The sequence below is a fragment of the Chrysemys picta genome, chromosome 11 (genome assembly GCF_011386835.1).
Source record: "Chrysemys picta bellii isolate R12L10 chromosome 11, ASM1138683v2, whole genome shotgun sequence".
Classification (NCBI taxonomy): domain Eukaryota; kingdom Metazoa; phylum Chordata; order Testudines; family Emydidae; genus Chrysemys; species Chrysemys picta.
In genome coordinates this window covers 69,945,713-69,958,940 of record NC_088801.1, presented here as the reverse complement: position 1 = coordinate 69,958,940, position 13,228 = coordinate 69,945,713, and the positions used below count along the sequence as shown (strand labels likewise).

Below are 13,228 nucleotides of genomic sequence, written 5' to 3'. Positions count from 1 at the left end.
GAATTTCATATGGCCACTATCTTAAACTAATTTCCCAGATGTATGTATAATGAAAGAACACTTAAAATATGCAAGATAATTCATATCGGACCGAATAATATGAACTACTCATGCACACTGCTGGGTGCTAAATTAACTGCAACCACTCTGAAAAATGATGTACGGCATCACTGTGGCCAGCTCAATGAAAACCTCTGCGCACTGAGCATCTTTGTAGGAGCAGCAGTGATCTCTATGCTCTGAATGGCTATGCTATGTATAACCAGTATGCTCAAAAGGTCTGTTATACTTCCCCCCACCCCCTTTTGTCTCCTCTCCCTCTCTGAATACCTGTGAAGTGGTTTTCCCCCTCCCCTCCCTCCTGGAATGCTTGTGGGATAAATGGGCTGGTTGAACAGCTGGAAGATCAGAAGAGCTCCCAGGTAGACAAAGTGTCTGGGACTCTAATTAGGCAGCACTCACACACCCAATGCATGGACATTGCCCGAGGTGGAGTGTGAACAACCAGACGTGTCCAAGTCATCTCTAGTCGCAGGCCATGATGAGCAGGTCCTTAAAAGGGGAAAGGGCCATGTGCTCAGAAGTGCACTCACAAGCTTGTACCTCCCGTAAAGGCCCTTCGCCTGGACAGCGGTTCGCTGCGTTGCATTCCATGGTGCCTCGGGAAGCCTTACCTTCATCACACCGTCCATCGCTGTGCTGTGGGACACTTACCTTAAAGAATCCTGACATCTCCCGTGCCGTGCCTGTCCTGGGAGCGTGAGTATGCGAGTGTGAGTGTGACCCCCCTCACCCTTTCTTTTGAGCTTAGCTATCAGTATAGTAAAACATGCTGCTTTCTGCCAAACTCTGGTGGGTCATTAGTCCTCCCTAAGCTTACTAGCTGGCCCAATTTCGGGTAACATTAATGGTGGAGAATGCGGGCAGCTTAGTGGAGGATTTGACCCAAGAGTAGGGGTCCCCTGGTGCCCCCCAATGCTCTCTTGGGTGGGTCCGGCTCAAGCCTGCGTGAAAAAGTGGTAGGCTAGCAACCCGCTGCAGGGAGAAAAGGACGCTGCTGCTAAGTATGCCACTGTGGGGCAAGGGGAAGAAAAAGGCAAAGCAGCCTGAGTGAGAAGACACTCCCCCTTGGGGAACGGCACCGCTGCCTGGGGTGTTGTTAAAAGGACTCCAAAAGAAATGGGCAGAGCTTTGGATGCCAGGGGTAGTTCCACCTGGAAGTACAATTCATGAGTTGGATAAGGAACTGGATATGTGAAAGGCGCAGGTTCTGACTGCGAAAGTAGAGAATGCCACTCTGAGACAGGCAGTTACCTGCCTGAAGGATCTGGTCCTGAAGGGGCCCACCCGGGAGAACAGGGTCCGGGGGGCTTATTCAGCTTGGGTCGCCACCATTGGGGTGAAAGCCCAGAGAGGTGTGGGACCATATGATGATTGAGACGGGGATATCTGGTATGATCCAGATCCCCCAGATCCGGACCCCGGATGGCCAGATCCCAGACACTGTGTTGTGGCAATCCAAAGGGTGGTCCGAAACTATGGGCCTGCGCCCGCAGGTGGCAGGGAAGCTCCAAGTACCAGACACACTATGGCAGAGATCGAGTTGACTCCCGAGCAAGCAATAAAGTTAGCAAAAACCCTGGAGAAAAAATGGGTACACCGCAGACAACTCAAACAAGCAGGGTCTGCCCCAGTGGGAGCACTGTGCTAATTTGTTTCTAAGCTTCTATCTTTCAGCCTCCGAACCAGAACATCAGAAGAGCTGGTACCAGCTAAAGAGTTACAGAAATACCATGGTTATAGCGTCATGACAAAGTCCATGTTCAGTGTTCAGTGTTCCATGTTCTGTATCTGTCTCTGGTGGGTGTCCTGTGCTAGCATTGGGTCCAAAGAGAGAGAGGGGATACTACACTAGACAGGGTAAATGCCTTTTTCTTTCTCTACTTCCCACATCTCCAACCAAATTATCTATCACATCCACCTCTGTCCAAAGGACTTTGGTCCCCAATGCATCAGGTTTATTTTTTGTTAGGTTCTCTAATAATCATTTTGTTGTTGATTTTTGTTATTAATACATTTGTATTGTTAGTAACATTTTCTTGCATTGTTAATTCCACACTTTCCTCTATGCACCCTGGTTCTACTTCCCCAAGCCCTTAAGGGTTGTTCATGGGCCCCCATTATCACCTCCTAGTGGGATTTTTGACCTTGGCCCGTAATTGTAGGGCCCTGTCTTTCAGGTCTTGGAATTGTTGCTCCCCCCCACCCCCCAAGACCTCTTGAAAATAACTGTTAGTAATAGAGGATTCTGCAACATTTTAGCAACTAAATGTTGGTGAAATTGCTGATATTTAAACTAAGTTCTCTGTTACTATGTGTCATAACTATAAAGGGAAGGGTAACAGCTGTCCTGTGTACAGTACTATAAAATCCCTCCTGGCCAGAGACTCCAAAATCCTTTTCCCTGTAAAGGGTTAAGAAGCTCAGGTAACCTGGCTGGCATCTGACCCAAAGGACCAATAAGGGGACAAGATACTTTCAAATCTGGGGGGGTGGAGGGGGGGCTTTTGTTTGTGCTCTTTGTTTGGGTTGTTCGTTCGCTCTTGGGACTGAGAGGGACCAGACATCAATCCAGGTTCCCCACATCTTTCTAAACAAGTCTCTCCTATTTCAAACTTGTAAGTAAATAGCCAGGCAAGGCGTCTTAGTTTTCCTTTGTTTTCTCAACTTGTAAATGTACCTTTTACTAGAGTGTTTATCTTTGTTTGCTGTACTTTGAACCTAAAACTAGAGGGGAGTCCTCTGAGCTCTTTAAGTTTGATTACCCTGTAAGGTTAATTTCCATACTGATTTTACAGAGATAATTTTTTACCCTTTTCTTTAATTAAAAGCCTTCTTTTTAAAAACCTGATTGATTTTTCCTTGTTTTTAGATCCAAGGGGGTTGGATCTGTATTCACCAGGAGTTGGTGGGAGGAAGGAGGGGAATGGTTAATTTCTCCTTGTTTTAAGATCCAAGGGGTTTGGATCTGTATTCACCAGAAAATTGGTGAAAGGTTTCTCAAGGCTTCCCAGGGAAGGAAATTAGCCTTAAGATGGTGGCAGCGGACCAAAGCTAAGCTGGTAGTTAAGCTTAGAAGTCTTCATGCAGGCCCCCACATTTTGTACCCTAAAGTTCAAAGTGGGGATACAGCCTTGACACTATGTATCTTCCAAATCAGTTTAACCTTGCATAACAACTGTGGTACTCTACAAATCTTATTTGTTGCGTGCATTTAAGGGTTAGGGTTAACTTTTATTGTTTGATGGCTATTGCAGCATCAAACTTGAGCCCCATTTTGTTTGTCAATGTACCCAATTATTGTAATGGTGATGGTTTTATTGTATTCCCAATTATTATAATTGTGATTGTTTGTATTTGTGTTTATATTATATCTGGTGTTTAATCAATTGTGTTTTAGTTATATTCACCTGGTTATAATTGTTTGGTTTGTTTGCAACAGATCATCTGTGCCCTATGACGACAACAACTACTGTAATAATCATAGATCAAGGGGCGGAGTGTTGTAGGAGTAGCAGTGATCTGTATGCACTGTATAACTATGCTACGTATAACCTTTATGCTCAAAAGGTCTGTTACACTTCCCCCCCGCTCTTTTGTCTCCTCTCCCTCTCTGAATACCTGTGAAGTGGCTTTCCCCCTCCCCGTCTCTCCTGGAATGCTTGTGGGATAAATGGGCTGGTTAAACAGCTGAAATATCAGAAGAGCTCCCAGGTAAACAAGGTGTCTGGGACTCTAATTAGGCAGCACTCACACACCCAATGCATGGACACTGCATAAGAGTTTGGCAGAAAGCAGCATGTTTATTATACTGATAGCTAAACTCAAAAGAAAAGAGGCGGGGGTCACACACACACTTGCACTCACACTCCCAGGACAGGCACAGCAATCAGTATAATAAACGTGCTGCTTTCTGCCAAACTCTGGTGGGTCATTAGTCCTCCCTAAGCTTATTAGCTGGCCCAATTTCGGGTAACAGCATCCATGGTCAAAAAAGCAAACAAACTGTTAGGACATATAAAGAATGGGACAGAAAATAATACCATCATATAAAACAATGGTATGCCTTCGCTGGAATAATGTGTTTAGTTGTCAACCTTGCCCCAAAAACCTCAGCAGAAGTAGAATGTGTCCAGAAATAGTTGATGAAAAAGATTACAAGCATGGAAAGACTACTGTAAAGAGAGATTGGAAAGATTAGGACTGTTTAGAGGAGAAACAAGAGGGGACATGATAGAGGTACACAATGTAATGAATAGTACAGAGAAAGTAAATCGGGTGCTCTTATTTAGCTTTGCTCATAGGAAAAGAACACAGAGACATTCACAGAAACTGAAAGGCAACAAATTTAAAACTGTTAAAAATCTGGAACACCACACAATCTATATAACTCTGCCATAAGATATCCATGAGGCCAAGAGCTTAGTAAGAATCAAAAAAGGAATAGACATTTGTATGGATGGTGAAAACATCCAGATATATTAGAAAAGAATATTTACATGCACAGGGGATATGAACCCTCATACATCAGAGTATAAACCAACCACTAATGGTTTTAGGAATAAATATATCTTGTTGACAGGTTATTTCATAATTGTCCACTAGAGGATTTCTAGCACATTCCTTTGAAGCACCTGCTAGAAACAACTGTCAGAGACAGGATACTGGACTATACGGACCACTGAGCTAATCTGGTATAGTAATTCCTATATTACATCAACTAGATAAAAAGGTAAACAACGAAAACACTGCTATTGCAGGAGTGTTTAATAAAACATTATTAAACCCTATTCAGCCATGACATACCAAGCATTGTTTGCTCTTACCTGGCTCTTGCATTGTAGTGACTGACTCAGCTTTCTCTTTTAATATACTAGCTGCTTTCTCAACCAAGGCACTAGTGGCAGTTTTACTAGCTTCTTTTCTTCCTGACATAAAATAGTTTACAATGAGATATGTACTATACACATGAGGGACACACTCCCAAACATTTCAGAATCAGTTGCTGCATTATGTAATGTGCTCACAAGCTACCTAGCATGCATCCTACCATATGTTCATTCTTCACATTTTCAAACCACAAAGCTGGAGTACTTTTGCTGCCTTCTGGGTAGGCAAGATGACAATCTTGACAATCATGCATATATGGCTGTGGATCCACTGACATTTCACAAATGTTTTTAATTTAAAATTCATAAGCTTTCCTCTTTTCTGCTCTCCCAATATAAAGCATGTGTTTCTATATTACTTTATAAAATCTTATTTTTGACATGGGTACACAAGCAAAGAGGCTTTAAATTTGTAACTCCTAGCACTTGCACAAAAGCTAGTATTTTCTTTACATAAGGACTAAATGCTTTAGTGAAACAATGTTATGAAACAAAAATATTCATTCTTTTTTAAAAGGAAGGCTTTTCACATGCTCTGTTAAAGATAATTATAGATCAAAAATCACAACTGATTTAATGGAAGGAGTTATTTAAAAATCACTGACAAATGCAACATATAATTTATAGATTAACCTAATATTTGCATTGCTATGCAATTAGTTTTACTACAAGACATACTACAACAGTGAAAATAGCTCGTCACTGGTAACTTGAATGACAGTAGATTTAATATTTAACTACACAGGATAATTAAAAAAAATGTTAAATGGCAACAATATTGAAAATTTATTCTTAATAATGATTGGCAAAATATGGTATAATCGGTTATAATTAGCGAGTATTCATTAAGCTGGAAAGGTTCCCATAGTTTCCATTTCAGTTTTATTAACACAATGCCTGCCTCTGCAGGTCTAGTTGCAATGCAAGCCTCTTTTCTTCCTGGCATTATTTCTTTTAGATTTAACATTAAAAAAAAAACATTCAAAGCTCTGAGCCCCCTGACAAACTTCCAAAACCCACAAAATAATTTGCAACAGACATTAACACAGGAAACGAATGGGTCTAAGGCACATGGGCACTTTTGGAAATCCTACCAGGTGCTTGAGTACTTTTCAATGTTGTTCCCATGCTCTGATGTAACATGTTAGCTTTTCACCTGACACACCTCGGAACCAAACTAGCTTGGGATCAGCTTCTGAACATAGGGGATTTGAGTTCAGTACACAAACAAAGTGGTCTCAATGGTACACCATGATTAGCAATCTGCACAAAAGCTGGAATAGCAAGAATATTCCAGGCCAAAACTAAGGGATGTGGAGAACTAAACATCTCATTTGCTTAAACTGAGAGTCTTTTTCAGCAGTATTTCTTATCTTTTTAAAAACCAGGTATAGGAAGAAAGTGAAAATTCACCTTTTAAAATCAATGCAAGTATCTAAATTAATGTAAAAATCAGAATTATTGCTGCTGCGACCAATGTGAATAGTGTTAAATCTTTAAAGTGTTCAAAAATGGTGAGAAAAGTACTGTGACGGGTTGGATCACAGAAACCCCCTTGGGAGCTGCCACCCGATGTGCCAAGACTACCCCTGCTTCTGTTTTCCCTGCCAGCTCAGGACTCCAGCACCCTGTCTTGCTGAGCCAGACACTCCCGTCTGGCTCCAGACACAGACCCAGGATCTGAATCTCCTGTCCCAAAGCTGCAAGTTTACCTGAAAACAGCTCACAGCTTGTCTTTAGCACTCAGATGCCCAACTCCCAATGGGGTCTAAACCCAGATAAATCCGTTTTACCCTGCATAAAGCTTATGCAAGGCAAACTCATAAATTGTTCGCCCTCTATAACACTGATAGAGAGATATGCACAGTTGTTTGCTCCCCCAGGTATTAATACATACTCTGAGTAAATTACTAAATAAAAAGTGATTTTATTAAATACAGACAGTAGGATTTAAGTGGTTCAAAGTAGTAACAGACAGAACAAAGTAAGTCACCAAGCAAAATAAAATAAAATGCGCAGATCTATGCCTAATCATACTGAATACAGATAATTTCCTCACCAGTTCCAGAGTGCTCCCTTTTACAGGCTAAGCTCCTTTTAGCCTGGGTCCAGCAATCACTCACACCCCCTGTAGTTACTGTCCTTTGTTTCAGTCTCCTTCAAGTATCCTGGGGGGGGGGGTGTGGAGAGGCTCCTTCTTTAGCCAGCTGAAGACAAAATGGAGGGGTCTCCCACAGGTTTAAGTAGGCTCTCTCTTGTGGGTGGAGACCTCCCTCCTATGCAAAGCCCAGCTCCAAGATGGAGTTTTGGAGTCACCTGGGCAAGTCACATGCCCCTGCGTGACTCAGTCTTTGCAGGCCAACGCCATTGTCCACATGGCATCTTGCATGTCTCCAGGAAGACTTCTCATGTGGATTGGAGCATTCCAAGATGCATTGTTCCCTAAGTGTCTCCTGATCAGGTACTTAACCTGGCAAATTCCTTCCTAAAGAAGCTGACCAAATGCCTCACAAAGCTTACTTAGAAATCAGGCAAGCATACAGCCCATATTCTTAACCTCGAGTAGAAAATGATATATATGTACAAATAGGATGAATAGATATAGTAGACCATAACCCTTACGGAGATATGTTACATGGCACAGGCAGCACAAAACATATTCCAGTTAAGTCATACGTACATTTATAAGCACCCCCTCCCCATAAAGCCTTATGGGGTACACTGTCACAAGTACAATCTATATTAAACAGTTAAAATGAAGGAAGGGGAAAAAAGCATAGAATATGGAAATGCCAACTAACGTACCAAAACATGAGACATGGTTAATGGACAGGTTTGCCGCTTACCTAGCTGTTTCACTATAGTGTCCTTCCTGGCTTTCATATATGAAGGGCTAAGCTTTTTTTCAGTTGAGACACTAGCTGCACTGTTTTTAGATTCCTTTCTTCCTGACATGAAAGTTATGAGATAAGAATTTAGGATATTTTAAACGAAATTTTATAGACTCAAATGGTGTACAAATACCATATCTAATGCACTTACTAACTGTAGGTGGTGACCTAATCAGCTGGAATGAAGAACCTTAAAAGATAAACAAGATAGGTTACATTTTTGCAAAGTAAGGACAGCTGTTCCTAGGCTTAGCTAGAATTAACTAAAAAGACTAAAATCTTCACTTAAATATGGTCTAAGGAGATAAAGAGAAATTCTTAGAAGGGGAATGTGGCAACAGAGACAGAGAGTTGGTATCAGGCTCAAGTCTGCTATGGTCTGTAGGGATTCAAACGGATCCCCATACAGTAACTTAAATTGTCTAGTCATATGAACGGATTGGTGGTCTCAGTCCACTTCCTAATGGGCAAGGGTGGCCATCACAGAACCACTGCCACAACTGATAACTTGGACAGTCTCATGACAGAGGCCAAGGACTGAAAGTTGGAGACTACTACAACTTTACTCACTGATCTTTTCAAATACAGTCGTGGTAGGCTGGCAGAGCGGCAAGGGAAAAGCTTACGGTGCTGCTTGCCCCATCTGTATCTGTCCCACAGATTACTTCAATTTGCACGCTGTCAAAGTGGGCACTTTTCACATGTACTCATTTTTTTTCTTGTTAACGAGTTAGGTATGAACCAAATCATAGCTAAAGTTTGATTAGCTATACTTGATCCCAACATTACACTAAAGCAGGAAACCCAGGAGAGTCTCTTTGAAGATTTTCTTCTTGATTTATCCATGGGGCTTTTTGGAGATGGCGCAGAAGTAATTTTATAATAGTGATAGTTTTCTTTTTCCATATAATTCACCTTGGTATACAAAGTTAATTTTCACTCACTATGGTACTACATTTCACTTAAAAATCATATTTGAAATGAGAGAAAGGTGGAATATCAAATGTCTCAATAAGCACACAGTTGTTTGCTACAGCTTCCTTTCCTTCACAGCACTGTGACTTTCCATATAACACCCAGAAGATGACAAATGTGAATGAAACCATTCAAGCATGTATGCTAAGAATCTGATGATGTACTAATGCTCTTTCCTAATGCTGATGCCTGCTTCTGCAATAAGGGAAGTGCCTTAAACAATGTGATTTACTTGCAAAGTAAGAGTATTTCTTACGTTTTTCTAAGATCACAGCATTAAACTGATCATTGAATACTGTGGTTTCAGAGCACAAGAGTTCTGACACAGAAGACATTTGACATCCATGACAACAGCCACTTTGGGTAAGGGAACCAGCAAAAATGAGAAAAGGAACAGAAACACATGACTTTCTAAACTTTGGTTTAAACTGGTTTAGTATAGGTCAGGTGTCTGTGGCACAGAGATCTAGCTTCTTCCTGCATATGCCACAACAGCATGGCCTATCCATGCTAGCAATGTGAAAATTCTTTGATTCAGATTAGATTTGTGTCTGAATACTAGCCATTTGCCAGTATTTGTATTTAATCAAATGACAAGATAATACACAAATGTCAAAAATATGATGGCATCCATTGAAGCTCTACTTCAATTCCACTAAAACTGGGAAACTCCAGAGTGCACCTTGCTTCTGAGCATAATGCGTGCAACGATATTAAAACCAAGGAAAGCCCAAGGTGCAGTCAATGGTGCAACAGCATCCTCCATAATCCTGCCACAATTCCAAACCACATCCCATTGCTGCTATACTCCCCTCATTCCTTCCCATCTTCTCAGGGAAACAGACAGCTGCCAGGCACAAAATGGCCTCAGCTTGACCCTGCTCGTTCCTTTCTGTTTGTTTCCAGAGAGCAAATGAACAACTAGCTCCTCCTAATCAGAGGCTCGCAGAAGTGGCATCCCACAACGTTCAGTACCATTCCCCCTTTTTTCCTCAACTTCTAGGTGAAGCCATTGTGAGAAACAATAGGGGCTACTGCGGGGATTTGATAGCTGCTTTCAACTACCTGAAAGGGGCTTCCAAAGAGGATGGAACTAGGCTGTTCTCAGTGGTGGCAGATGACAGAACAAAGGAGCAATGGTCTCAAGTTGTAGTGCGGGAGGTCTAGGTTGGATATTAGGAAACACTATTTCACTAGGAGGGTGGTGAAGCACTGGAATGGGTTACCTAGGGAGGTGGTGGAATCTCCTTCCTTAGAAGTTTTTAAGGTCAGGCTTGACGAAGGCCTGGCTGGGATTATTTAGTTTGGGATTGGTTCTGCTTTGAGCAGGGGGTTGGACTAAATGACCTCCTGAGGTCCCTTCCAACCCTGATATTCTATGATTCTATGATACAAAGTCAGCAGTGTACTGACGACACCTAGCTCCCTATCCTTCTCTGACTCAGACCCCCTAGACAAGCCCCAAGGCAGAAACAGACCAGAATGAAAAAAGCTAGCTGAAACTCAATCTGACAAGCCTGAGCTTATGCAGAGAGTTTGAGGAAAGCACTTAGAGAACCTATCAAAATATATCTGTTCCAATAATTGGGGGCATCTTCCCTAATCATCAACATGGTCTGCAGTCTAGCGATCCCACTTGACTCCTCAATATTGCTAGGCTTGCAGATTACATTGATCACTTGTGATCATTGAAGAGACTGTGTCCCATCCTGTCAGATATGGGTTGTGTTACAGTCACCAATGCTTCTGCACCTCTCAGGACTGAAACTGTAAGCAAAAGCTACCACAAAAATCCTGTCTAGTCCAGAATTCATCCAACCATCTTCTGAATGTGGTGAACTCATAAAAGCATATCAAACCCATCTTCTACTTTCTGGGCTGTCTATCAAATTGCTGCAAGGTGAAATTAAGTTATTGGTTACTATGGATTATGCTCAATTTATCTTATCAACCACCTTGTCATTGCCAAAAAAGCACCTAACCAATTTTCATGCATAAATCTGGAACTCCATGTTCCGGAGGCGAAGACTTGTAGGTATTGGAGAAAGGACAGTCTTAACTACAGGCCCACTCTTCTGGAATTTGCTCTCTTCCAAAATAAATGTAAATATGACCCTGGCTGCTCTCAGAAAGAGTTTAAAGATACACTTCTATCTCTAGGTCTTACCAACTGATAAAATTATGAAATGCTGGGTTCCTAGTCAAAGTGATCAGTTTAAAAGTTGCAGGGAAGCATCATGTTTTGTCTCATTATTGAGATCTTTGCAAAGGCACCCAGGTACCATGGTGAAGGGCATCCTATAATAAATATTTCGAGTTTAAGTCTTTCAAAATCTTTTGCCCTCAAGGATTTCATATTGAAAAGGAAATTCTAGATACTTAGCTATACATACTTGCTGAAAAATGGACAACTTTGCCATAGCATGTGCACACCCACACACATACACTTATACAGAATTTTAAAGGAAATATTTGTCTACCCCTGATAGCTTATGAAGCATCAAGAAGCATCCTTTGTGATAGAAAAAAATTAAAGTTTCCAGACTTCCTAGAGATCATAAGTCATGATCGAATAGGAGAGCTCAGTGGTTTGAGCATTGGCCTGCTAAACCCAGGGATCTGGGGCAAAAATCTGTCAGCGACGGTACTTGGTCCTGCTGTGAACGCAGGGGACTGGACTCAATGACCTTTCAAGGTCCCTTCCAGTTCTATGAGATATCTACTTACACAATCTATGCAAAAAATTGTCATTTGGATTTATAAATACATGTTTTGCATAAAATAGTAAACAAAGAGACTTTAATAGGAATACCATACATTTATAATCTCTCAAACATATTTAATAGACAAAGAAAAATGCTTTCCAGTTACCTTCTGCTCCAGGTTTGACTCGTTGCCTGGGTCCCTTTGTTGAAGACTGCCTTGGTATTCTTGCAGGACTTCCACTCTTTAAAAAAAAGAACAACCCACGTTAATATAAGTTAGATTTCATTCATATAGACAGATCCACACACATGTATAAATAAAATCAGGGCTAGCAAAATCTACTTGCACAGGGCAGGCAGGAAACTTTCCTAGATTAATGCAGTTTCTTACCTTTTTTGTTTTAAAACAACTGAAGTTTTTAGCCTTCACGGTTTCAAGAGATAACCTCACAAATGTGAACTAAGCGTACCCAACGCAGAGATGTCTTCCCAGTCTGCAGAAAGACTGTTCCAGTGCCACTGCTGGTCTTGGAGTGATTGTTAGTGTTAAGACAATCTGGGGGAAGTCAGCCACTGTAGGAGTGGGTGCCCTAGGGGCCTGCCACTCCCACTGCTGCAGCAGATATACTAGATGGGGCTCAATTGCCCCAAAGAAGGTCTCTGTATGGGGTATAAGGTGGCTTCCTTCCGCAATAGCAGAAGATTCAGGCAGGGGAGGGGAGATCATACCATACAAAAACTTTACTCCAAAGCCAAATGTGGGGTAGACTGGAAAAAGACAGGTCTTCAGACAAGTACTATTTTGTTATAATCCCCTTGCTCAAAAAAAAAAAAGGTGTCTTTGAATTGCTGTGAAGACTTCTGCTCACTTGCAGGTTGAATGATGAGCCTAATGATGGATATTAGCTCATCATTTAACCATGGCTCCCTTGTTCTTATAGCATGGCACAGAGGGAACAGAACACCCAGTAGCTTGCATCCGAAGAAGTGAGGTTTTTACTCACGAAAGCTTATGCCCAAATAAATCTGTTAGTCTTTAAGGTGCCACCAGACTCCTTGTTGTTTTTGTAGATACAGACTAACACGGCTACCCCCTGATACTTGACACTATTATTAGTGTCATCCAACATACCGCTAATCAGTTTCACTGCCTTTTTACAGAACTTTCCTATTTTGTCTACATCATTTTTAAGATGTAGTGACCAAAATTGAACAGTATGAGGTGAGAGCATACTAGTGATTTATAGAATGCAGTTTTATTTTTCCCATATTCTCTATCCCTTTATATATCTCAGCATCTTGGTCCAAATCCTGAAATATGTTTAGCACCTCTCAGGATTTCCCCCTCATCTGACTTTTGAATGCGTCTATGAATTAACAATGCATGTCTTCTGCATCCAAGAATAACTGCCAACCTTACTGATAATGCATATTCTCATGATATGAATGAGACTCATACCTTGATAATTTCTATATGGTTATTAAAAAATTCTTTGATACCCCTCAAATCTGAACACTGCTCTAAGCTAAACAGCACACAATAATATTTCTTACATCTGTGATATCTGAAATACATGGCTATAGAACGCTTACCCATGCATTAAGGAAAACGCTCACCATAAAAGACATGTATGACATTAAATGAAATATAGGAGAAAGAAAGGAAAAGTCTGCTTACCAAACTACTCTATATTCCTATTCACAACAA

At 41.3% G+C, this 13,228-nt stretch overlaps 1 protein-coding gene across 9 annotated transcripts in view; it reads right to left on the bottom strand.

Moving 5' to 3' along the window:
• The window catches only part of TRAF3IP1 (TRAF3 interacting protein 1), a 225,439-nt gene that overhangs the window by 81,803 nt on the left and 130,408 nt on the right, over nt 1-13,228 (bottom strand). For 3 of the 9 annotated variants that reach the window (XM_042859580.2, XM_042859581.2, XM_042859582.2), the window contains 4 exons: nt 11,687-11,762; nt 7,992-8,030; nt 7,796-7,897; nt 4,887-4,988 (listed from right to left, as the gene is read on the bottom strand). In XM_042859580.2, coding sequence (XP_042715514.2) covers nt 4,887-4,988; nt 7,796-7,897; nt 7,992-8,030; nt 11,687-11,762 — 319 coding nt within the window. The remainder of the gene's footprint in view (nt 1-4,886; nt 4,989-7,795; nt 7,898-7,991; nt 8,031-11,686; nt 11,763-13,228) is intronic. The other 6 variants (XM_008172595.4, XM_042859587.2, XM_042859588.2 and 3 more) reach the window with 3 other exon arrangements.